This window comes from Pelecanus crispus, chromosome 4 (genome assembly GCF_030463565.1).
Source record: "Pelecanus crispus isolate bPelCri1 chromosome 4, bPelCri1.pri, whole genome shotgun sequence".
NCBI lineage: Eukaryota > Metazoa > Chordata > Aves > Pelecaniformes > Pelecanidae > Pelecanus > Pelecanus crispus.
This window is the reverse complement of record NC_134646.1, coordinates 19,153,971-19,180,877: the sequence shown is the minus strand read 5'-3', so window position 1 is coordinate 19,180,877 and position 26,907 is coordinate 19,153,971. Positions and strand designations below refer to the sequence as shown.

General features: G+C 40.2%; 1 protein-coding gene across 1 annotated transcript in view; it reads left to right on the top strand.

Moving 5' to 3' along the window:
• CDS1 (CDP-diacylglycerol synthase 1) overlaps positions 1–25,074 on the top strand; it is a 33,786-nt gene extending 8,712 nt beyond the window's left edge. The window contains exons 3-13 of the mRNA XM_075709409.1: positions 3,495–3,591; positions 9,082–9,179; positions 11,536–11,675; positions 13,184–13,242; positions 15,406–15,488; positions 16,989–17,076; positions 18,159–18,227; positions 19,066–19,218; positions 21,522–21,641; positions 23,662–23,765; positions 24,945–25,074. Of these exons, the coding sequence (XP_075565524.1) occupies positions 3,495–3,591; positions 9,082–9,179; positions 11,536–11,675; positions 13,184–13,242; positions 15,406–15,488; positions 16,989–17,076; positions 18,159–18,227; positions 19,066–19,218; positions 21,522–21,641; positions 23,662–23,765; positions 24,945–25,074 (1,141 nt within the window). The remainder of the gene's footprint in view (positions 1–3,494; positions 3,592–9,081; positions 9,180–11,535; positions 11,676–13,183; positions 13,243–15,405; positions 15,489–16,988; positions 17,077–18,158; positions 18,228–19,065; positions 19,219–21,521; positions 21,642–23,661; positions 23,766–24,944) is intronic.
• The last annotated feature ends 1,833 nt before the right edge of the window (positions 25,075–26,907 follow it).

Here is a 26,907-nt window from a genome sequence, read left to right as displayed (position 1 = left end):
GCTATTTCTGGGCATTATAATAAACTGATTTTCTACATGCAAGGTTGAGGGGCAGCGGTATTTGTGTATAAATTGAAGAGGAAGAAGGGTACATTCTCTGGGTAAGCTTTGCTAGCTTTTTGTGACAGCATTTCCACTTCTAAATAATTTTTCTTTACACTTAAATACAACGTAGCTTTTATTTTCATACCTTTTAAAGCAATGTTTAATTATTTCCTGCTGCCTCTTTTCAAACCTAGGTTTCTTCCTCCAACCCTTGTTCACAGGAGCTTAAAGGCTAGCAAATGTGTGTGTGTGGGGTGTATGTGTATAGAGAGATAGCTAATCGTGGGCACCTGCATATTCATGGAGGTTAATGAATAAAACCCCTAGTACAATTCTTTATACAGTCCCTTTATAACACTCAATCAGCCAAACCCTTTTGGGGGTGGCAATTCGCATTATGGGTTTTTTTTTCACTAATGCAGTGAAAGAGCATTTAGGTGTGTGACAGATCCCATACACGCATTTGTTTTACTAGGTAGTTTTTTGGTATTGTGTATACCTTATGCTCAACATTACAAACCAAGCAATATACAATATATATTTTAGATGCAACTTAAGTCTTGCAAGAGTCAGAAGGACCTCCAATCCAGACTATGATTAAAAACTTCCAAGTCCTTGTAAAAAAAACTGATCTCCAGCAGATATCTCCAATAGCACTGTGAAACTACAGTTTTTTGACGTGCTCCTTTTCTAATCTGTTGTCTGTTTCTGTTGTGACGTCTGGGAGCTATAAACAAACATATTGTTCCCAGGTTTCAAAAAGCATGTTTCTAAACTTCACCAGCTGCGAGCAGAATGTGATGTTCTCTATTGCCATCACACTGCAAGGAGTATCTAGTTCCTGTCTCTTTCAGAGTCCTCTTATCATGTTAAATCTTGTGGAAGTCTTAGGTCTCCAAATCAGACTTGTTCCAAAGGGCACTTGCATGGTGATACCTCAAAGCCTGCAACTAAGAGGCGCAGGCAAAACCTTTCCTCTTTCACATGCTTAAAATTCTTTATTGGAGTGTTTGCACAAAGGTGCTTTGAGTGCAAAATTAAATTCTTGGTGCTTTATGAATGCTAGATTTAAAATCACCCGTTGAGCTTAGTAACTGGCAGTCCCACCAGAGCTGTTGTTATAATGTTCAACGTGAGTGAGTTGCACTGTAACTCTCAGAAATATTTTTTCTCTTTGTATTTGGTCTTTAGAGGAAATGGTATCCATAACTTCCCAGTGGAGAGTTAGGATACAATAAACTTGTCAGCTGGCTTCCTGGGTTCTGGAGCTTGTTGTCTTACTGAAGCTGTCTTTCCAGTGCTGCACTTACAACACCCTCAAGATAGTATGCGTTTTTTTAACATTATTCTTAAGGGAAGTTGAATTCTTCTAAAGGAGTCTTGCTCACTACAGATATGCCACTGGGAGCAAGCTGCTGCTCTATAGCCCACGTCACAGAGGAACATAAAGCATCTGTTGCGATAAAGCCTTTATTCTAATACTTAAGGCAAATCCAATTAGTGTCTCTAGCTGCCATTAACCTGCCGATGAATAATATCCTTGAAAATCAATTAATGCAGTTGAAGTTTACATTACAACTGGAGTATGATGCAAAACTAACAGCATCCCCTGAATCAGGTGTATCTCCTGATGCAGCAATGAAACACAAGACTGATACAAAGCAAAACATTAGAAAGAATTTCTTTAAAGCTATAGTAGGGTTTTTTGTGTTTAGCAGTAACTTGTGATTAGTTGGTTCAGTGTACTTTTAGAGGCAAAATTCCTGAAGGGAAAAACACAGGCAAAAGAGGAGAAAAACTTACTGAAAAGTAATATGAACATTAAACTACAGACTATTGATAACTAGAAACGTTTTCATGGCAGAGTGGAACATGTGATGAGGTTTTTTTAAACTTCTTTTTTTTTTAAATGAAATGGGCTCTTGATTTTTTTCTGATACTGGCCTTTGGGGACAAGGAGGTGGGTAGGAAATAACATTTTGGTTAGTCTAGAAATTAGCAAAAACAAACAAACAAACAAACCAGCAAAGACTTCCCAGTTGTTTGGTTTCTTTTTAAAAAAGAACTCTTATTTTTTCAAAGAAGGCATTCCGCACCTCAAGTATTGTCTTCAGGTTTGGGCCCCTCACTACAAGAAAGACATTGGGGTGATGGAGCGTGTCCAAAGAAGAGCAACAAAGCTGATGAAGGGTCTAGAGCACAAGTCTTATGAGGAGCAGCTGAGGAAACTGGGGTTGTTCAGTCTGGAGAATAGGAGGCTCAGGGGAGACCTTATTGCTTTCTACAGCTGCCTGAAAGGAGGTTGTAGTGAGGTGGGTGTTGGTCTCTTCTCCCAAGTAGTTAGTGTGTCTTGGTTTTGGCTGGGATACAGTTAATTTTCTTCCTAGTAGCAGGCATAGTGCTGTGTTTTGGATTTAGTAGGAGAAGAATATTGATAACACGCTGATGTTTTTAGTTGTTGCTGAGTACTGCTTATGCTAGTCAAGGACTTTTCAGCTTCCCATGCTCTGCCAGGTACACAAGAAACTGGGAGGGGGCACAGCCAGAACAGTTGATCCAAACTGACCAAAGGGCTATTCCATACCATATGACGTCATGCTCAGTATATAAACTGGGGGGGGTTGGCCAGGGAGCAGCAATCGCTGCTCGGGAGCTGTCTGGGTATCAGTTGGCGGGTGGTGAGCAATTGCATTGTGCATCGCTTGCTTTGTATATTGTTATTGTTATTATCATCATTATATTGTTATTATTATCATTACTATTTTACTTTATTTCAATTATTAAACTGTTCTTATCTCAACCCAGGAGTGTTTCTCACTCTTACTCCTCCGATTCTCTCCCCCATCCCATTGGGGTAGGTGGAGTGAGCGAGCAGCTGCATGGTGCTGAGTTGCTGGCTGGGGCTAAACCACGACAACTGATAGGATGAGAGGAAATGGGCTCAAGCTGTGTCAGGGGAGGTTTAGATTGGACATTAGGAAAAATTTCTTCACTGAAAGTGTTGTCAAACATTGGAAGAGGCTGTCCAGGGAAGTGGTTGAGTCCCCATCCCTGGAGATATTTAATAGACATGTAGATGTGGCACTTTGGGACATGATTTAGTGGTGGATTTGGCAGTGTTATGTTAATGGTTGGACTCAATGATCTTAAAGATCTTTTCCAACCTAAACAATTCTATGATTCTATGATCGATGCATTTAATTGCAAATGACGTTTGTGGGGGGGAGCATGGGGGAAGAAGAAAGGTGGCTAACTTTAATTTCTTTTACTGTGTATCCTGTTTAGTTGGATAGTTGGTTGATTCTGTGTTTCTTGCTCTGTGTTTTATTAAGCACGAAAATTTCTGGAACTCCCACTGTTTCTAATACATTTTAATCTCTAGTTAGTAAAGAAGTGGCATTTATTTTCATTTATAACTGCTTGCTTTTTATTCTCCTTTTTTTAAATAGATGGAAAAATTGGTGGATTCGTGGAATTCTCACTCTAGCTATGATTTCTGTGTTTTTTCTGATCATATACCTGGGATCATTTATGCTGATGCTTCTGGTAAGTTTGTTTAAGTACATTCTACCATGCAAGAGTTACATGATCTCTTCGTTCATCGTGCCTAAGACACAGTTTGGAAGCAAACTGCACAGACAATTCAGAGCATTTTATTTGTGTAAATGTAAATACTTTCGAAAAATACTCGATAGATTCACAACTGGGCCTTGTGGATTAAGGACTTCTTGTCTACCATAATTATTTTTTTTTAAGTAGGAATTAAAGTAACTCTAAGAAGTTGAACGATTGTTGCCTTGAAGTTTACTAAACTACTGTCATCCATTTCCTTGTCCAGTTCCCATCACCTATTGTTACATCCTTTGAGGCTTGTTTTAAAAAAAAAAAAACAACCACAAACCACCTCACCACCACCAAAAAAACCCAACTAAAACCCCAAAAACAAAAAACCAAAGACACAAGAGTTCCATTTTTGAGGCTGAGGAAAGCAGGCAGCTCTGGTCTGCTGTTTGTGACTGGCACTGAAAGGCTTTCCTCAGGCACGCTCCATTAATTCCCTACTTCTCTACGGGGTGGCCTTGTGGCCTCAGGTTTATCTGTAGAATGGAGCTAGATCCCTTTCCAAGGTACAGAGATAAGTGTGTTTTTAGGTCATGAAGTTAAATAATAATAGTAATAATAATAATATTCATACACCCTGCATACCTGATCAACCTTTACTGCTTCTTTCTGTCATTTTTATTGTTGGTATTTTTATTGAATAATGGTTTAACTATCGTTCCCAGTCGTGGCAAGTAACAGGCAGGGATGTGGCTTCTAAAACACTGATATTGGTACTTCTGGCTAACTGCTTTGATTTTTTTACTCTAAGTTTGTTTAACTGTCAAAATGTGCTTTTACTTTTTTCATGGCCTCCTGTGAAACACCTTTTGGATTGTATTCGAAGAGTCATTTAGGTTGGAAAAGACCCTTAAGATCATCGAGTCTAGCTGTAAACCTAGCACTGCCAAATCCACCACTAAACCATGTCTCCAAGCACCACGTCTACACGTCTTTTAAATACCTCCAGGGATGGGCACTCAACCACTTCCCCGGGCAGCCTGTTCCCATGCTTGATAACCCTTTCAGTGAAGAAATTTTTCCTAATGTCCAATCTAAACCTCCCCTGGTGCAACTTGAAGCCATTTCCTCTTGTCCTATCACTTGTTACTTGGGAGGAGAGACCAACACCCACCTTGATACAACCTCCTTTCAGGCAGTTGTAGAGAGCATTAAGGTCTCCCCTGAGCCTCCTATTCTCCAGACTAAACAACCCCAGTTTCCTCAGCTGCTCCTCATAAGACTTGTGCTCTAGACCCTTCACCAGCTTTGTTGCTCTTCTTTGGACATGCTCCAGCACCTCAATGTCTGTCTTATAGTGAGGGGCCCAAAACTGAGCACAGTATTTGAGGTGTGGCCTCACCAGTGCTGAGTACAGGGGGACAATGACCTCCCTAGTCCTGCTGGCCACGCTATGTCTGATACAAGCCAGGATGCTGTTGGCCTCCTTGGCCACCTGGGCACACTGCTGGCTCATATTCATCCATCTCCTTGACAAACAATCCCATGTCCTTTTCCGCTGGGCAGCTTTCCAAGCCTGTAGCACTGCATGGGGTTGTTGTGACCCAAGTGCAGGACCTGGTACTTGGTCTTGTTGAACCTCATACAATTGGCCTCGGCCCATCAATCCAGCCTGTCCAGATCCTTCTGTAGAGCCTTTCTACCCTCAGGCAGCTCAACACTGCCCAGCTTGGTGTCATCTGCAAACTTACTGAGGGTGCACTTGATCCCCTCATCCAGATCATTGATAAAGATATTAAACAGAACTAGCCCCAGTCCTGAGCCCTGGGGAACACCACTTGTGACAAGCTGCCAACTGATTTTAACTCCATTCACTATAACTCTTTGGGCCTGGTCATCCAGCCAGATTTTTACCCAGCGAAGAGTATGCCCATCCAAGCCATTGAGCAGCCAGTTTCTCCAGGAGAATGCTGTGGGAAACGGTGTCAAAGGCTTTACTAAAGTCTAGGTAGACAACATCCACAGCCTTTCCCTCATCCACTAAGCAGGTTACCTTGTCATAGAAGGAGATCAGGTTAGTCAAGCAGGACCTGCCTTTCATAAACCCGTGCTGACTTGGCCTGATCACCTGCTTGTCCTGTACATGCATACATAGACTAGACATAAGAAAGAAGTTTTTTACAATGAGGGTGGTGAAGCACTGGAACAGGTTGCCCAGAGAGGTAATGGAAGCCCCATCCCTGGCAACATTCAAGGTCAGGTTGGCTGGGGCTCTGAGCCACCTGATCTGGTTAAAGCTGTCCCTGCTAACGGCAGGGGGGTTGGGCTAGATGACCTCTAAAGGTCCCTTCCAACCCAAAGCATTCTATGATTCTATGATTCTATGCCACGTGATGGCACTCAAGATGATCTGCTCCATAACCTTCCCCAGCACCAAGGTCAGACTGACAGGCCTGTAGTTTCCCAGATCCTCCTTCCAGTCCTTCTTGTAGATGAGCGTCACATTTGCTAACCTCCAGTCAACTGGGATCTCCCCAGTTAGCCAGGACTGCTGATAAAGGATTGAAAGTGGCTTGGTGAGCTCTTCCACCAGCTTCCTCAGTACCCTTGGGTGGATCCCATCTGGCCCCATAGACTTGTGTGTGTCTAAGTGGTGTAGCAGGTCGCTAGCCATTTCCCTGTGGATTATGGGGGCTTCATTCCGTTCCCCAGCCCTGTCTTTCAGCTCAGGGTGCTGGGTACCCCAAGAACAACTGGTCTGACTATTAAAGACTGGTGCAAGGAAGGCATTAAGTACCTCAGCCTTTTCCTCATCCTTTGTCACTATGTTTCCCCCCACATCCAGTAAAGAATGGAGATTCTCCTTAGCCCTCCTTTTGTTGCTAATGTATTTACAGAAACATTTTTTATTGTCTTTTATGGCAGTAGCCAGATTAAGTTCTAGTTGGACTTTGGCCCTTCTAATTTTCTCCCTGCATAACCTCACGACATTGTTGTAGTCCTCCTGAGTTGCCTGCCCCTTTTTCCAAAGGTCATAAACTCCCTTTTTTTCCTCTGTACTGTCTCAAGAGACTGGAATGCTGTTTCACCAGTATTAATGGTCTGCATTACAGTGTCTACATCTGAATTAGTCTGGTTTATGTTTCCTGTTTTCAGGTGAAGGACATAACAAACTAGTAATTCATTTTTTCATTAGTGGAGGATTTTCTTTTTGTGTGTGTGAAGAAAACAACAAAAAAAGCCCCTTTAAAGTGTAGGTCATTGTAGAGAGATTTGTTTCTTTGCAATCCTTCCTTTAGTAGTCTGTTACACTTGAGAATGATGATAACAAACAAAAAGGAACTAATCAATTTGCAGTGTGATTCAGTATATTCATAGTATACTCTGAGATTGCAGTCATGGGCAAAGCTATCAAGAGATGAACCAAAAAGTAATTAAAGTTAGTACAGAATTGGAATAGAGTTCTTCCTCTGTTGTACCATAAAGCAAAACCTCTATCTTCTAATGTAATAAACTGTTCATAGCCGGGTTAGCTCAGTTGGTTAGAACACGGTGCTAATAACGCCAAGTTCACAGGTTCAATCCCTGCTTACTGCAGGGGGGTTGGGCTCGATGATCTGTGAAGGTCCCTTCCAACCCAAAGCATTCTATGATTCTATGATTCTATAAAGTTGACATTTCAGACTACGTAAAAAGAAGAATGGAGGGAAAAAACAGGTTTGTTCGTGAATTATTTCATTTCACTGGAATCAAATAGCTTACATCTAAACAAGACTTGTGCTAAAACCAAATCTTAATACTGAGACTGAAAATGCACAGAGACTTGTAGGAAGGGTAATCCAGTGTAGTTTGGAGGACAAGCCCTGAGCCTGCTCTAAAAAGTTGGGAGGCAAGTTTTATGTTTGCCTGCTACTAAGGTAACAGGCACAAGCTTCCATGCCTTTGGACCCCGATGTCCTTTTCCACTGTAAGGTGCAATCCTTTCATGTTGCTTTTGCATATAGCATTTAAGTTTTATAACATAGGCCAAGCAGAAGAAAGAGCACAAGATAGGGGAGCTTCAAAATAAACTCACTGAGGTGGTGTAAGGCTGTTTTAAACTGTGTTCGCACGTTGAGCAAGATGAAATTTATTCATGAATGCAGGTGGTAAAAGAATACTGCAAAGCCTAGCACACTGACATGCGCAGTCAGCATGGGTAGGTTCTTACTCCTGCCTCTGCATGGGATTACTGATGACCTGTGTTTGGCAATACTTGATATCTGGGCAGGGCAATCTGCTTGGTGACTGTGGATTAGACAAAACTGGCAGAAAGTCCTTTGGAGCCCAAAGACTGACTGCTACCAGACTTGCATGGGCAAGCACTGAAGTAGTGAGATTAGCAAAACAAAATAAAGGCCATGGAGGGTGTGATGTTCAGACCTGGGTTAGACGAGCTTTGCTTCTAATCATCAATGCTAATTGCCCTTAATGAGACACTTGCAAGTAGAAGACCTGGGTGTCCAAGTTGTATTGCACAGCTAGTTTTTTCCATTGGGCCTAGAAAATATTTCTTAAACTAAATTAAAAGATAAAACTTAACCAAAAGAAATAGAAGAGCCTTCTTTACAAGAAGTATTTTTGACCTGCTGCTGCCAAACTGTTTTAATGAAAAGTCAGGAGCTTTCCCTTGTTTCATGAGCGTATTCTTGCAGCTAGCTGTTGTGGTTTAGCCTGGCAGGCATCTAAACACCACACAGCCGTTCGCTCACTCGTCTCCCCGCCGCCTCAGTGAGATGGGGGAGAGAATTGGAAAAAAGGTAAAACTCTTGTGTTGAGATAAAGACAATTTAATAGGACAGAAAAGGAAGGAAAAAAAAATAATGATAGAAGAGCACGCAAAACAAGTGATGCACAATACAACTGCTCACCATTCGCTGACCGATGCCCAGCCAGTTCACGAGCAGCAGCCGTGCCCCCCCCGGCCAACTCCCCCCAGCTTTTTTTGTTCAGCATGATGTCATATGGTATGGAATATCCCTTTGGCCAGTTTGGGTCAGCTGCCCTGTCTGTGTCCCCTCCCAGCTTCTTGTGCACCTCCAGCCTCCTTGCTGGCAGGGCAGTATGAGAAGTTGTAAAGTCCTTGACTTAGTGTGAGCCCTGCTCAGCAACAACTAAAACGTCCTTGTGTTATCAATGTTATTCTCATCCTATATCCAAAACACAGCACTATACCAGCTACTAGGAAGAAAATTAACTCTATCCCAGCCAAAACCAGGACACAAGCCCAATGTGTTTTTTCTCAGCATGCCTAGTGGTTTTGCAGGGGTATAAATGGAGCTTTAGTTTTCCTTGGACTTGCTTTGAAGCTGTCTGTTTTGTGTGGAATTTGAATTCAGAATAATTTCTCCCCTTAATGCAGGTTGCAGTACTACTTACTGCCTTTAAGAAACAACTGCAGCATATTTACATAGTTTTTTATTTCTCTTATTTTAGGTCTTAAGCATCCAAGTGAAGTGTTACCATGAAATCATTACTATAGGTTACAGAGTCTACCACTCATATGATTTACCATGGTTTAGATCCCTCAGCTGGTGAGTAACAAGCAAGAATGTCAATAAGTAGGGATGTGAAACTTAAGTCTTCATGTTCTTCATATCCCGTCATGGTGGAATGATAGCTTTGTAGGTCATGTGCAGACATAAAACTTGACATCTGTCTCTAATACAGGATTCTGTAGTTGTCTTCCACCTGTGAATTTAGACAAGTCAGTCAGCCTTTTACTGCTACAATTTTTTTCCTTGTTATAAATATGTATATACGTACATGTGTATGTATGTATGCATAGATGTTTTAAATCAGAATTGAGCATGTGTAAGCTATCTAAAAATGTGCATAGCCAAATAATGACCTGATATGTAATCCTGAACTGCTTTGATTTTTTTTATTTTTTTTTTTTTTTTTGGTGTGTCTGTTAACCTTGCACAAGAAATAAATAGAACAGGTACCTTAAAGGCTCCTTTTCACACACAAAGAATTAAAATAATAACATACAAGTTTTAAATCCTTTCCAGTCATGTACTTAATCACTGGACTGCATAAATATAGTGTTAAGGGATCTTCTGAAAGCCAAAAGACGAGATTAATTTTTCTGGCAAATCCCAGATACTTGTGACAACGTCCAGCTTATATAGGGCTGGATAGAACTGGGGAAATCAACTCTTCTCCTGAATTCTGGGAGGCAAGATAAAGGCTTTTGATTAAAGTCAGCATTATGGGAAGGTGTTGGGCACATGTTGTCTCTAAGGTGCTTAAGGACATAATTCTTCAGACATGACCTATGTTGTGTGGGTTTGGTTTTCTGTTGGGTTTGGGTTTTTAAGGAATTGAAATATCTAGGTTATTCCCTGTCTCTTGTCACATTGCTTCTTCACTTCTAGAAGCAACTTTACTGTGTGATGCAGTGGATTCCTGTTGTCGGCTCTTCTGTAAATGCTAATCAGTTCCCTTCTGGTCACTCCTGGATTATCCAGGGGACTGATTTATTATCTGCTTTATTCCATGGCTTCTGGATCTACAGCTAGAGCAGACTCATACATGAATGATTCTGCAGTCTTGCCAAAATTTTTAGAGGAGAAGATGTGCACTTTACCACTTAGTCTACTTTGGCAGTTGACCACTGTCACTTTTGTATGTGCAGCTCAAAATCAACTCCTCTGCATTGCCACACTAGTTAACATCAAAGCTCCTTTCAGTCCAACATCTTGCTGCTGAGACTAAATATTAAGACATTTCAGTGAGATGAGGGAATCCTATTAGTATTTGGAAGATCAACTATTTTGCTTATTTAGAGATGTGAAGCCTTGCAAAGTGAGCATTAACATCTACTGGGGGGAAGAGAATGAGTACTAATTGCTCTGAGACTATCTGGAGATCCAGTCTTGAATCACAAGTTTTTATCTTCTGTGGCTGACTTTGGTAATAAGCCAAAGAGTATGTTGCCTAGAGAGGTGCATCTCTTAGTGGTTTGGGATTTGCTATTTATTGGTTTTTATTGAGTGCTGCCTTGGCATTTGAGGATCCCGTTGTGACTTTACTCCAGAAAGCTGAGTAACTGAGCTTGTATGAAAACCTGTGACAGAATTACTTGTGTACTGACTGTTTTGACTGAAAGGAATTTCTTTGAAGATCCTTCAAAAAGAGATGGCTGAACGTGACATTTCATCTCAGTTGCAGCTTGGGTGTGGACATACTCCCACAAAAATGTTTCGAAAAAGTTGTAGTAATAGCTGCATTTACTAGTTAGTTGATGGATTTAAGCCTGTAAGATTATTGCTTGGTCAAGAAAGCTAAAAGGCAAAGTGCGTGGTGGAGCTGAGCAGGAGATGCAGCAGTAACTCTTTCAGAGAGAATCTTCAGGCCAGATAGCAAAAGTATAGTTCGATTTAGATCCTCAACCCCCATGTCAGATTCACTGTCCTATAACCTCAGAGGATTTGTTATGCAAGTACCTTTTTTCCTGTTTGCAAGGCAGAAATCACAAACTACCCTTATTAGGATACAGGAAAAGAATATGCAGAATTGCTTGTGTCATTATCGATGATAGTAGGTACTTGTTCTGTACTTTTAGAATATCTGAAAAGGACTTGCATAGGAGTATTCAGTACTGTAGATAAAGATGAAATTAATTTTCCAACTGTATCCTGCAAAATGTGTTTGTTTTTCTAGTGCAGTTGCTTTAGAAGTAAATTACAAAAATTGGCTTGTCAGAGGAGAACTATAAGACTGGATTTATACTTGAATTTTATTTTTATCATGTGTCTTTTCTACCTTTCTGGGTTTCCTTTTGTGTGGTGTTTTTTGTTGTGTTTTTGTTTGTTTTGTCTTTAAGAATGACACTTAAATATATATTATCCTGTTAAAATAACTGCTAGCTGTTGTATGTTGTAGGTACTTTTTGCTGTGTGTGAACTACTTCTTTTATGGAGAGACTGTAGCTGATTACTTTGCTACATTTGTTCAGAGACGAGAACAGCTTCAATTCCTAATTCGTTACCACAGATTTATATCTTTTGCACTCTATTTAACAGGTAAGCATAGGAAATTGCAAGAATGAAAGAACTTTGTGCTGCATTTGTTTCTGTGCTTTTTTTTTTTCTAAATAATTGCTCACCAGCTTTATGTATTTTCAGTTTCTTTTTCCTCTTGATGTTCGAGGAAATTAGGTGTTCACAGTTCCATTTTTCCTGTGAAAAGATGAATACAAATTTTGCGTTCACTGAGAAGAAGAAAGCAGCCTAAACAAGTAGATGATCTTGAGAAAGTTGAAGTAATAGTGCTCAAGAGAAGTTGGCATGAATTAATTTTGATCGCTGAAGAACTGGGGCTCAGCACCTGAATACGTGAATGCTATTTTGGCAGTCTGTGGAGATGACTTATATGTGTAATTGCTGTGCTGGGTTGATGCTTTATTGTGCAAGTGTTCTGCTAGGTCTACAGCAATAAGATTTACCAATATATTTTAAACTGATTATTCAAAATGTGTGAGGCTTTATTTTGTCTACAAGATATTCAAACGCTTGCCTCATGGATACATTTTCCTCCCTATCCAAAGAAAGACTTTTTAAGAGCCTCTCCTCTAGGAAGAAGAGACATAAGCTGGCAGTCTTGTGGGGTATTTCTTTGTGAACATGTAAATACAGTCCACGTTGTTTTCAGCAACGCAGTTAATACTATTTTAGCCTGAAATTAAATCAATTGAAAACTCATATTGGCCTAAGGGACAGGAGACTGCTGTGCTACAAATACTTGTAAAATATATTGAGAAACCTGATCTTCATGAAGAACTGTCAGTCTGTCTACTGTTAATTTTTTTTTTAAACCAGGTAAAAATTCTACTCGGTGCTTACATCACAAACTTGAAACCAGCTTTGCAACACGACCTTTTTCAGCTGGCTTTGGCTTGAGGAAACTAACTTAACTAATGCCTCGTGACTGCTGAAGGGCGGTGAGGGGAGACATGAGACAAGCCAGTCATGAGCAAAAGCAGGAGGCAGAGCATAGCAGGGTCCCTTGGCAGCTGCTGCATTGGGATGGTGGCATCACTTAGGGGCTGTCCCCAGGGTTAAGTCGCCCTAGGGGAGAAGTGGTGCTCTGTTAGCCAGCCAGAACATTTCTTTCAGTCAGCTGAATTCTCCAATGCCTGCACTTCATGCTTACGTTGCATGCAGCCCTCCCTATGCCTGTCTGGGGAAAGAGAAAAGCTGGTATTTTCCTTTCAATTGTTTCTGTTAATTATTCAAAACCAGCTTGTCGACCTGGTTTTTGAGTGGTTTTTGAAGGTGATGGTCTCCTCCCCTAAAAATTGATGTCTATGATGGGACCTTGTAAGTAATGAAATGCGTGCTCTTTACTGATGTTAACGAAATCTTGTACTCTAATGGGAATAATTCTATATGTACACTTAACTGAATACAAGCAAACGCTCCTAGCAGCAGAGGGATTAACAGCTGTTTCAAGGGAAGAGAATTACTGGTATATCACAGTTCAGTGTAATTAAATATAAGATGGTACAAACTACACTTGCTTTGTTTTACAGGCTTCTGCATGTTTGTTTTGAGTTTAGTGAAGAAACATTATCGTCTGCAGTTTTACATGGTGTGTATTACCCACTTTGCTGTGGTCGCTCACGTTATGAATGCCACTAGAAACAGTCATGTCCCTATGTTCATAAAAGAGCTTGGAAGAGGGGTGTGGAAAATGTGCTTAAACCAACACTAACATGAAATCAAGTGGTGTTGGGCTGTTCAGTATCTGTTCACTTTGCAGCTTATTATATCATGGAATGTGGCCTTTCAGTCAATATAAGTTGTCATTGGTGAGGCCTTGTGCATATACAATGTGATACGTTTCCCTTAGTGATAGGCTGATACGAAAGAGATTCCTGGAGAAAGGGGTGTGCATCTCCCTCCCAGGTCTGAAGCCAAATAGTTCAGCATAGCGTGGGAAGTGGTTCCTGTGACTCAAGTGTTACTTTGTAGAGGCCCCACTGAAGTACTGTGAAGGGAACTTGATCTTAACCCCTATGTGGAAGATTTATTCTGTGACACTTAACAGCAGTTCTGGTCTTCTGCTCTGCTGTGCCTCAAGAGATCATTAATCTATTAAAAGAAACCAGTGTTCTCATCTCTTGTATTTGCCTACCTAATAGACAGCATAGTAGCTAATCAAGAGCATGAACCTTTTTCTTCCATGTAATTATAGGTCGAAAACTAATTTTGTAACATCACAGGTAACAAAAAACCCACCCAAAATCAAACCAAAGCAAACCCAAAAAACCCCACTGACCCGCCCCCCTCCCTGCTCCCCCCCTTCTATATTGGAATGATTAGAGGCACAGTAAAACAATAATGACTACAGCTGCTGTCTTTAAAGAACTTGAGCCATTGCACAACCTTAATGATTTCCTAAAGCTCCAGGGATGCAGTTAACCCCTCTGTTTCTACACTGCTTTAGGTAGCACTTTGCCATTGAGGATCCCTAATTCTAGACTAGGACTTAGCTGAGCCCTCTATGAGCATGTAAAAAAATCTATTACTCAAAAAAATTTACCCTGTTTTTGGGAGAACTTGCCTGACAAGGAGATGTAGCTTTTCTAGGGAGAGGTGGTCTTTATCTTCTAATCTGCAAAAAAAGTCCTCATCTTCAGATTGGTAAATAAGTTAATTTTCCATAATTTTTTTCTTTTCCCCCTTCTGGAAAGAAGGCAGAAACAATGTAGTGTCAGTCATATGACTTGGTGCCTGCCCAGAAAACATTAAGGTGTGACTACCTAAGAATTGCAGTAAAACAGAGGGAAGCTGTGTATCCACTGTGTAGCAACACAGTGTTTGGACAGACAAGGAGAGTAGTCAATTGGGTTTAGGTGGTGTTTTAATATCACTGTGCAAATACTAAAAATTTTGCTGCAGAGATACTTTAATTAACCAGCAGGTAATATTTTCAGAAACCTTTAGTCAGTTCTTGCACCCCCCACCCCTTTCAGCCTTCTTGAGTTGTCTTAACTGGAAGTAGATGCTGGCTGCTGTAGGAAAACACAGAATAATTAAAGAAGTAGGACATTCTGAGTGTTAAATCGCCCAGACATTTAGAGTGCTTAAATTTGGTATTTCATGGAAAAACTACTAGTTCTTGATTTTAAAGTTTTTGGAAAATAAAATCTATTGTAGAATCTTTACTGGTAAACTGTTTGGAAATGACTTTATTGTACACTGGCGCTACAGAATAAGCACCAAGTATGTACATTAATACTGAGGAAAATGACTGCTTAAATGACCATGCACATAAAAATTAACACTTTGTTTTTGCTAATCTTGAGAATTTTCATGTTTCATAAGAGGACTGGTATTCTGTTATGAGAGATATCCACATCTGTGTAACATGACTCTTTCATGAGTAGTTCATTGCCATTTTATTGTTACAGTTCTAACATGCCTGTTATATGTATATACAGAATATCACATTGCTTACATTTCTTTGCTTTCATGCTGAAGGTGTATGTCTTATTAAGTCAGATGTTAAACTGCACGTTAAAAAATTCTGGGTGGAGGTAAGTGGTGGGGAAACCTGTTAAAGTTCCAGTACTTGCTTCAGAAAGCCAGCTAACTTGTGATATACTGTATACACACATCTCTTGCATTATCACTAGAACTGGTCTTCCCTGTGAGCAACTAAGTAGCTCTTCTAGCTGACACACCAGTATTTATCAAGGTGTACGAATCAGTGTTTCCACTAACTGTTGTGTTGTTGCATTGTTAACAGTTCGCATGGACTCATGTCACTTTGCTGATCACTGTAACTCAATCTCATCTTGTCATCCAAAATCTCTTTGAAGGCATGATCTGGTAAGGGGACAGTAATAAACTGACTTGTAACTCTGTTGCATTGAAAGGTTGGTTCTTTTACATATATCTGGTTAGGGAATGATCGTGGGAACAGTTAAAGCAGCACAAATTAAAGGAGCATTAATGTCTAGTTGGAAGGGGAGTCAGAGGAATTGGGAGCAAAGAGGTAAAGGATACAGGAGAGGAAGCAGAAACCTCTTTACCTAGACTGGCAGCCACAAATATGATAGTTTTGAACAACCACTTCATTTACTTGCAAGGAATAGGATTGCTTGCATGCTTGGTGAAACAGTTTCCATAGCATTTTGCTGAAGGAATAACTATCCAGGAATTCTTTTTCAATTACTTGGGAGCTTCAGGTTGCTCAGAGCTATTGAAGTTGGACCATTTAATTTGAAATCCCAAATCTGGCTGCCTTCCCTCCCACCTTCCCTGTTCAGATAAATTCAGGTTACTTAAAATATTTTAAGAGTTTAAATCTTGATATTGTTGGCTCATCTTAATGCCCCATTTCCAGTGATATATTACATTCTGATGATGCAGTTAAACTTGATTACTTAAAACCGTTCCTCAAAGAGACGGTGTGTTGTCCCACCCCCCACCTCCCCACTTCTTTAGGGACAGAGTAAGTTACAAGTTGAGAAAGAAGGAAGTAGCACATGGAAGATGATTTGTGTTCTTCTAAGGACATAATACTGCATGTTCTCCTTTTTTCTTTGCCTGATATATGTACAACTGGGGAGATTATTGCAGAAAAGGTGTGCTCATAGTTAGAAAGAAAACTCAAAGCCTTTGACAAAGTTTGTATAAACAAATTCTTTTCATAGTGATCATGTTCATGTGCCAAAAACTGAACCTTGTTGCCTTGCTAGCCTACTATTTCTTATTTTCAGTGGTGCTAGGCAATTTGGCGGATGGTCACAAAATTTGACTTTTAGTTTATTAATACATCCCTGCTTTGAAAAGGGAGGGGAAAAAAAGAGGTTAACAGGCTTGAGTAACAAATTCAGATGCTGTCTGCATGCAAAGAACACTTAGAAAACTAACACAGGCTGCTCCAAACTGACAAGAGGAAAAAAAGGAAAACTTTTTTTTTTTTAATTTAGATATAATTAAACTTTACAAGGAATTTGCTTGCTTTGATGTTACCAATAACATTAACATGTTTATATCTGTTGATTTCTTCTTAACTGGTACCAGTCTTCAAGCCTGATAAGGAAAAAGCCAGCCTGTTCACATTTTAAGCTCATGTACCAAAATCATATTTTAACTTGAACTAACCAAGATCTGTAATGGTCTTGATTGGCTGAAGACTAAAACCAGTGTAGCTAAATATGCTGCTCATGGGGGAACTAGGTGAACATGTTATGAAACATAATTCTTTCTAAATGCTACAGAAAAATTTCTCAGAAAGAAATGCTGCTGTTTCAATTTCTGCCGCGTGTTTAGGTTCAGTCAGCTTTTCTTTTTCTCCATGAAACTTCTGATGTCTTTCTCTAGGTTTCTGGTTCCAATTTCAAGTGTTATCTGCAATGATATTACCGCTTACATTTTTGGATTCTTCTTTGGCAGAACTCCGTTAATTAAGGTATGTACTTAGGCACTTCCTCACTTACAAGCTTTTACAATTTATAGTATTTTTGATACTTGTTCAAAAACATGTTCATGGAAAAAATACTTTCTGCTGTACTGCATGATGCACATCTTTGTTAAAAAAACAAATCGACTATCCTGTTTCTGAAGATTTGTAAGTGGAAACTGGGATTAATGTAAATGTAATACTGACATTACAGTGTAATACAGTTTGAGCCTATTGCATCATCATTTATAATGGCTTTGGTTTTTGGCTTTCATATGCAGGTTTAACTGCATGCTTACTGTACAGAAACTGTAATTTGAAGTAAGGTGCTAGGTCATATATACCTATTCCTCATCTGGTCTTGGTGGCGTAGCACTGAGAAGGCCTCAAGCAGTAATCTTCCTACTCTGGTAGAATATGCAAGACCTCACAGAAAGCCATGAATTATTATTTTCATGATGTTGCCATGTTAACTTTTGTGTATTTAGTTGGTTCCGATATTAAACTGCTTCTAAATTGAAAATGTGATAGAATTTGATGAAGAAAATAGCTTGCTACGCTGGTCTCTAGGCCTGCAGTTATTTGCTGTATTAGTTTGCCTGTCTGTATGTAGGAAGCTAGTGTCTCCCGAGGAGCATCCCCAGCAGTAGTTGTCTAACACCCAGGCTTCTTTTGCTATCTAAATGTGCACTTGCTAGCAGAGGCCTCAAGCAGAGCGATGGTGCGCTTGTGTAGGTTTCCAAGTCTTCTGCTTGAAGGAGCTCAGCTGCTTAATCAGGGTCAGCTGTGGCCAGAGGCAGGCAGCAGCCTCCAGACAGCAGCAGCAGATGGGAAGGGAGGTCTCCGTTCCCTCACGCTGCCCAGTGCCACCAGCCAAACTGTGGCACTTTCCCTCCTTGCCTGGGACAGGTCCTAGCCATACTCCTGTATCTATCATGTTCAGTGGCTGCAGCTGCTGACATTCAATATTTCACACATACCTTTGAAAAACCAAGTAGGAGCTTAATTTTCACAAACAAGGTCTAGAAATAGAGTAAAAAAGGGTTCAGTGATGCAACTGATGAGGCTAACGCTACCTGTTTTGTGCCTAGCTGTCTCCCAAGAAGACCTGGGAAGGGTTCATTGGAGGCTTCTTTTCCACGGTTGTATTTGGATTTATTGTAAGTACGACAGGACTTTCCTTGTATAGGTTCAGTCTTCAACTTCCTGGTTTTACAAAGTAAAATTACTGACAAATTTGGTCATCTCAAACTGCTGAAAGCCTAAGAGTTAGGGTTTTTTTTTTTTTGGTTAGAGAATTCTGCCAATTTGTAACTAGCTGGAAAGGCTAGGCAAGGCTTGCACCTCTCCTGAACAGGAACAGGTTGTATCTACCGTTTTTGCCATTACTGTTACTATATCTGGAATTGTTTTATCTATTAGTTGCATCCCTATTTTAAAATTCAAGTTTATTGATAGTATTATTTACATTTTGTAAATTAGTACTTTTTTATTACGTACTTTATAATGACATTTCTCCTGAGAAGTAGTTTACACTGATGATATGCATAGAAGATAACAACAGCATACAGTAACTATTCTGATAAGTAATTTATCACCAAGGTCAGCAGAACTCATAACTCCCAAACTTGGTAGAAGCGATAGTTCAAGTCTTAATGGAGAAGTGAACTGCAAAGAAATGATGAGTGGCTAACGTTCTGGGATATTATAATCCAGAAACATCCAGTAGATACGAATCTGAGAGAAACAAAAAGGAAAACAAGTTGGGAAATCATCACTAAGCACATTGAATGTCCACATTTGTCTGCCTTGTTGAGACATTCTCCAACTTAACAGGCCGATTTTACTTCATTCTGGGTCTCTTTGTTATTAAAAAGATTTTCATTATCCTCAGCTTGCAATGACAGAGCCATCCATTACAGTGTGATTTTTTTTTTTTTTTTTTTTTTTACCATAACAACAAATGCCTATTTCAGGAGTCCATGTTTTGCTTTTCAGTTTTCCTATTTTTTGGCTCAACATCAGTACTTTGTCTGCCCTGTGGAATATAACAGTGAAACCAACAGATTTGTGACAGAGTGTGAACCTTCAGAGCTCTTTCAGATGAAGAAGTATTCTGTGCCACCATTGCTTCAGGCTGTGTTGGGATGGGTAAGGAAAAAACCAAGGCTTTGGTTAAAATTGAAACCATACTTCCCAGGTTGAATGTTTTTTCTAAACCTTTTTAGAAAGGTATATGAATGCTGGTCAGGCTTGAAGGGTAAGAACTGAATCGATACCATGAGCCTCTCCATTGCTCAGATGGGGGATGTGGTCACCCAGGCAGAATTGAAATGCTGGAGTCACCTGAGGAAACCCGCCTGTGTTCTTGTGGCCTATATTCTCTTTGTGCTGGAAATGGATGTCACTTAAGCATTTTGCAGACAAACCTATTTTTGAAGAGTAACCTTTAAATTTTTGTTGAAAGTGGACAAAAGCTCTTTATGGCCTGAATTAGTAGCAAGTTTAAGTAATCTTGTAGAACTTCATTCCATTTTCAGCTGGTGTGTAACTGCTGTTAGGATTGGACTTGTACTTTTTTCACCACATAGCATCTTGTGCGTTAGTGCCATTACTCTCGTGCTGAGTGAAAAAGCAGTACCAGTAGTAGTTCCATGTACTGTAGTCACCGACCCTTTTCCTCACACCCAGCCTGCAAACTCTTTTAAGTGAGCTGTTGTACCTTTACCTGTCAGGAAATAGGTCGTCAATTATCCTAGTATACGTAGCAGTGCTTCTGAAGTCACAGACTCCAGAGGCCCTCCAACAGGAAGAGAATGCCAAACAGAAACAAAGCAGCCTGTCATTATCTTTCCTTTAGGGCAAAGAGGAAGTGACTGGGATAAACGCAGAGCAAGTGGGTTCTGCAGTGTTCCCCTCGCTTGTGCAGTGGCTCAGCACAGAGAGTGAGTGCACAGCACTAGGGAAGGCTGTGGGCTTCACCTGTGGTTACATGGGTGTAACACTTAAGGACAGAAGTTGATGTGGTTACAAGAAGAAAGCACAAACTGGAAACTGAAGCAACCAAACCTAAGACTAAAAGTAATTAATGGCTACAGCTGGTACTTAGAAAAGTAAGATCACATCTAGAAGGAGCTCGGATATTTTCATACCAGATGAACATACTGTTGCTTCAGGGACTGTGGGGTTGATTGCAAATTTAAAATTCTGCATAAAAACATAATGTGGACTGAGCAGAGAGAAATCTTACTGTGTCCAGCTATATTGTGTATTTTGGTAAAGGGCATGGAGATGGGAAAGCCCAGCTCTGTGGCAGTCTAATAGAGAGCTATCAGTTAACCCTAAAAAGAGATGGTAGTTCCATGTGCACTTCTGGAGTACTTTTGCCAGGCTCTAACAAGCCTTTTGAGGAGAGAATTAGTTTTAGCACTCTTCATAGAAAGTCAAATTGGTGTTGGCCAGCTGTGATGCAAATCAGAAACACAAGGTACAGGATTTTTCACCTACAGATGGTGTTTATCAAGACTTGCCAGGTAAGGTGTGCTCTGCTCTCAGGGGTGAGGCCAGCATAGTGTTCCCTCAAAGGCTGGAGCTTGTACCATTGAATTGAAAGTGCTCAATGCTAAGTTACCAAAAAAACCCCAAAAACAACAACAACAAAAAAAACCCAAACCCAGAAAACCCAAACAAACAAAAAAAACCCAATCAAAAAACCCCAGTAAACCCAAAACACCCCAACCAACCACGAAAATGCCTTTTTTTTCTAATCTGTGTCAGGAAGGAAAACAGGTACCTGTTGCCAATGAAGTCTCCCTTATCTGTAAGAACTTGAATGGATCAAAACAAATTTCAAGTCCGTGAAAAGGCTGAAGGGAACAATATCTGTTTAAATGCAAACCAGAAAGTATTAATGGGGGTAAACCTTATCTCCCATTATTGCCCCATGTACACAAAGGTGACAGTATGGTGGACTGGTGCAAAATTCATATCTATCTCATGAGAGCACTTGAAAGAAGTGACAGTGAATTGCATGAAGATGACAAGTTTGTGGAGAGCATTGGGCCACTTACTAGAGCAATACTAGGAATTTGTGGAAGGCTCCTTTGTTTACAGGAAATGGAGCTGGAAAAGCAGAGCCAGGAAAGACTAGAGAGTCTCATTGTACGTTATGGAATTAGTAGTTGTATTCCTTGTGATTAACTAAGGGATTGGCTGAAAACCACATCATTTGTTAAAGTTAACTGCCCTAGCAACCCCGAATACTTCATCCTGTTCACATGACCAGACCTTTCAGCAGCGTGTCTACCTTTCCTTTCTTTACAGTATTACTTTGTGTCAGGAAAACTGGAGCTTTGTGGAAATTTGCTCTGTAACAGCCCCATTTTAAAATATTTAAGCTTAAGATGCCTACAATCAAACATATTGAAATACAGTGCTAATTATTTTTCTTGTAGGAAACTGTGAATATGTACCCATTTCAGATGCACAGCATTGCACTGTCAACATTTGCCTCATTAATTGGGCCATTTGGAGGATTCTTCGCCAGTGGATTTAAAAGAGCTTTCAAAATCAAGGTGTGTAATGACTCCTGTTAAGCTGGTTTTGTTTCGGTCTTCTCTTTGCATTAGATAAATTGGTGGATTGGGTTTGGTGGTTGGGTTTTTTTTTTTTTTTAATTGTTCATTGTAGTACCTAGTGTTTCTACTAAGGTGGGATGATGTTTGAGCTGTTTTTTAGCATCAGCAGCAGTACTTAGTTTTATCAGATATATGTATGTGTTATTCTTAAAACTTTATGTAATCAACATGTGACTTTAGTGTTGGAAATCTAAGAATGATTTGGTTTTGTATTTTGGTTGATTACTCTTCCAAGTCATGTTGCAGAAGTGGTTTAGACAAGCAAGATGAGAGATATTATACTTGACATGAAAGACAATCTGTAGATGCCTAAGAAGCACCAACAGTAGTTTACCCTTCAGATTGTGGCTGGCTGTGTTTTACCAGTAGTATTTGTGTCATATGCAGATGCTGACGTGTCAGGTTCACCAAAGCATGAGATGTTTGGCTGCCTTTGCCAATAGAGTGCTGCCTTGTAACAAGAGCGTGTATTGGCAAATGATGTGATGTGCTAACCTCTGTTTACTGCAAGGTGTGCACTGTTGCTTGCGGCAGTGTTGCCCCTGGCTGGTATTAAGTGGCAGCAGGAGTATGGGAAGAGGGCAGCTGCAAATTTTCTCCCAGCCTTCTTTATGACTTGGTAGGACTGCTGTAACTCTTATCCTGTTGCTTGTTGTAGTTCCTGTTGTTCCCTATGTCCACCAGTTTTGGCATGTGCTTTGCACAGAAGCATATAAACCTCTCTGTGCTGAACTCCCATACATGTGCTTGTACCTACCCCTCTTCCTTATGCCGGTCCGAGCAGCTTGTCCGGCACTTTGCTAGCTACAGCCTCATGCGCTGTCATACCTGTATGTCCAGGTAGCGAAAGACTGTTTGTGTGAAGAAGGGCTTTTGGCAGAAAAGAATGCTTCTGAAAAGCAGCACTTACTCTTATAGAACATTAAAAAGTAGTGGGGGTTTGGTTTGGTGGTTTTTTTTTTTAATACTTCTGGGCCCCAAGGTGGTGACCAAAGGACCGTCAGGAAGACAAGGGTATTGTGGAATTGTTAGTGAAGGCAGCGCGTAGGTTGGGTTAGACTGCCCAGTGCTGGAGGGCTGGAGTGGCACTGGCACCGGACAGGTTTAACTTGTTGGCAGTCACCCCATGTGAGTAAGGTCAGGGTTTTCACCCAGCGAATACACAAGTAAGTATGGATGACAAAAAGGATACATGAGGGTAGTTTGACTGATAAAGCTGTTCTACAGACAAGATCGGGTAACACAAAGGTAGTGTACTGAGCTTTGTTTGCATCAGAATTTTTTTTTAAAGTAGTGATAATTTTTTCACTGCAGGGTTTTTTGATTCTGTTAAATATATTTATACTGTATGCACATATTACGGTTTTTAACTATGGTTACCAAGAACCCAGTGCAAAAAAAGGGCAGGTGAATGGGCAGTATGACTGGCAAAGCCAGTGTTAGACAGTGGAAGGAGTCCTCAGGTTACTGCTTCTCTTAGAGCAAATATATATTCCCTGGTAACAAGTGCTTCAGCAGCAGCTACCAGTAGAGGATAAAGCAATAAAAATATTAAAGAGGAGAATTAGATTCTGCAGAGGCAAGAAATGACAGCCATTTGTTTAAGAGGCTTGCTACAAAAGGAAGTGTACATATATATAGGCACGCAAGTGTACTCAGTACTGGCAAACCAGCACCTGACCTACCACTGTCCTCTTGTGTGATACAGTGGACAAGTTGCTTCCTCTCTTCTTTTTCTTGTCACCCCTTGACTCACCTTTGCAGTTAAAAACTCCTTTAGCAAAGGAGGCTCTTGCTAACTTTTGGCTGAGTGCAGTGAAACTGTAGCTTAATTACAGCCTTCATGTGCTGCCGTCAAGTGATACATCGTTAGTGTGTTTCATTGGAATCACTGACCATGTTTGTTTGTTTTTGTTTTTGTTTTTTTTTTACCCTTCCCGTCCTTCACACCCAAAAGGATTTTGCAAACACAATCCCTGGGCATGGTGGGATAATGGATCGCTTTGATTGTCAGTACTTGATGGCCACTTTTGTTCATGTCTATATCACCAGTTTCATAAGGTATGGGCTTTTTACAATATTAACTACTTGAGCTTGCATAGGAGCTGTACCATAGTTACTTCATACAAGTTATGTTCTGCACTGTTAGCATAATGGAGATTGCAGGTGTCTAAATCTGATTTATGCAATGATTTCAAATACAGAACTATTAAGAAAACATATGTCACTGCCTAGGATTTGTGTCAGGTTCAAGCTATGCCTTAATGTTTCTATGACTGCTGTTACAGGTAACCTGTGTACCCTAAATACCATAAAGTTTTGTGTAGCAGCCTCTTAGGAGTTTTACGAGAATTTACTGATTACAGGGAGGTATGAGGATGGGGTTTTGGGCAGGAGGGTTGCTGCAGCGTTTGCTTTCCCTGTGTGGTTCCTGAAGAGCCTGTAGGTTGGGAGGCCGCAGTTCTTCCTGTAAGTTTCAGTATTTCTGTTGTTTGACTTGGGTTTTTCTGTTTAAGATGAAAACACTATGGTTAAAGAGAGGAGACAACTTCTTAAAAAATGCTGCTTATCTTCCCTGCACCATGCCAGCTTTCAAGAAGAAATCATGGGAATGACAATTCTTTCACTGTCAGTCATTATAGCTCCTGGGGTGGGGGGATCAAGGGGCTGTAGGTGTCCAAACTGATAACATGCCCTTAGTTTTGTAAACACATATGGCTAAATAATTATTAATTATACGATTCTTTGCCTCGTATTCGTTCCATCTTAGAAGTAGACTGCAAATAAATGACTAGCTAAAAATGAGGCTGTTATTTAGAAAAGCTTGATTTAATTTGCAGTTTTCTTTGCTGTCTTGGCCAACTTTCCATTTAGTTCAATAGTACACAGCTTATCTGGCAACAGATACTAAACTAAAAAAGATCTGTTGATGAAAAATGTTGATTACAGTGATTAAGGATGAATCAGTGAATCTTATTTGTCATGAACCTTCTTAATATCCCCATTTGACAGCAAATACAAGAAATGCTTTTTAGTATCTATTCAGATTGAGCTAAGGAGTATGCTTTACCAGTAATGCTCGCCCATGCATCCTGAGGAGATAGACTGGGACAAATCCATAACTTGGTGTCCCCAAAAAAGGGAAGGCATTGTTTGTGCAGCAAGAGGAAAATGGAAACCTGTTGAAAAGTTTCTTTAGAGCTGCTGCTCACAAAAAAAAATTTATTTTTTCATTGGCAGGGGTCCAAATCCCAGCAAATTACTGAAACAGCTGTTGATACTTCAGCCTGAGCAACAACTAAGCGTGTATAAAACCCTGAAATCTCACCTTGTCGAAAAAGGGATCCTGCAGCCATCTCTGAAAGTGTAGTTTGTCAAAACGGAGGACTAGAAGAAACCTCCATTTACAAGAAACCTGTGGAAAAGCATCGCAAATGTGCACATAGATAATAGCTAAAGGAAGAGTAGTTTGTGGTCTGAAAGAGGTGAATGTTTCCTGAATTAAATGTGAATGCTATGACTTCCTATTAGGACACAGAAAATCTCTTACTCCTAAAATAATTAAAATGCTTGCAAAGTAACAGTACACATGCTGTATATTTTAGTTCCTGAAGTGGATGGCAGGAGTCTTCCTTCAGCACCCAGCCTGACCGGCTTTGTATTTTTTTAAAAACAAACAAAAAAAGTCACCATTAGTTTTTAATGAGTTATTTAATATTGTATATCTTAGCAATACTTTTTTGGTCTCCAGTGGTTACTGAACTGTAAACAGATGAGCCAGGTGGTCACTTCTATGTGGCCCAGTGCTGAAATTACAGTTGGCCAGAAAAGACTTGTTAGCCCGGTCAAAGAGGAACTTAGAGCCGGCTGTATCAGACTACCTGTATTTACGAAATCGCTATGAAGGTTAAACTTATCTCTGTTTTTAACTAAACAGGTTTCTTATGAAACTATTTCATGCTTTCAAGAGAAAAGTACCTTTACTGAAGTATAGCTGGGCTGTTTGGGCTGTGGAGCTGCTATTGTTTTGGTTGATGTTACAGATATAAACAAGCGTCTACATCCAAGAGTAGAGATTACCTGAGATAATGGGATCCTCCAACCCAGGAAGCAGATTGGGGAGAATCTGGAGTTTAAGCCCTTGGTTTCCACAGCCTGGTCAGTGTCTGAAGACAGTAATTCAAGCCTTATTCCTTGTGCCTCTTAACTACTGTGTAGAATGAGGGTATTTCCTTCTTTTTAAAAGCACTTTGAGGTCCTGAGTAAAAAGTGAAGTTTAAGTGCTGTTTCATTAACGTGTTGTTCAGTGAAGGCAGAAACTTTTATCTCATGAATGTGCACAGTGCAAGACAGGATGCATGGTTCTTCTGCTGTGTGTTATTATTTATTAAGAAGATCCTCAAGCAAGCTTGAATGGAGAATTTTTATAGAAAGCAGCTATTCTGTAGACTTAGTGGGGCATGTGAGGAAAGCCAATGCTCTGTAATTCTCAATCCTAGCTGTTTCTAACTTTCTTCGTCATGTGACATGTCTTGATGCAAATAAAAATATAAACTTTTTTTGAAATGACAAAAATTACTCCTGTAGAAACAGAAAGCACAAATGCCAGTTTTGTTTTGGTATACTGTAACTTGATACAATTTAATTTTTCCAACTAATTGTAAATAAGTTTCTCCTGTGGTGAACGTACTGATGCCACATATGTGTGGGTGTGTGTATGTATATATAAAATATTAAAAGGTGTATGTGTATATATATTAAAGGTGAAAATTTTAAATGGTTGGTGCTACTTGAGGATAAAACCATGGAGAAAACCACTAGGGTGTGTGATAAGCTGTATCTCTAAAATTCAGACTGCTTTTTGTTGAACACCATGCAGCTGAGACCACTGTGCACCCTGTTTTGCACTTAGGCCATGGTAGCGTCTGTGCAGCTTGTGTATGGAAAAGCACCCCTGCACACGGCCATGAAATGACATCCAGGTCTAAAGTAGTTTGTGTTGGGTATTTGACAGAATTCAATTACGCCTGACCTGGAGATTGCAGTACTGTACTGAAGGAACACTGCAAGAGGCGAAAAATGTCGCCAGCTGCTTGTACATCAGCGGCCATGCAACTTGGCCTATTAATTGGAGGGGACTGGATTTCAGCGCTTTCACCGTAAAGGCAGTACAGCCTGAGGTTTAAATGTAGCACAGCCAGGT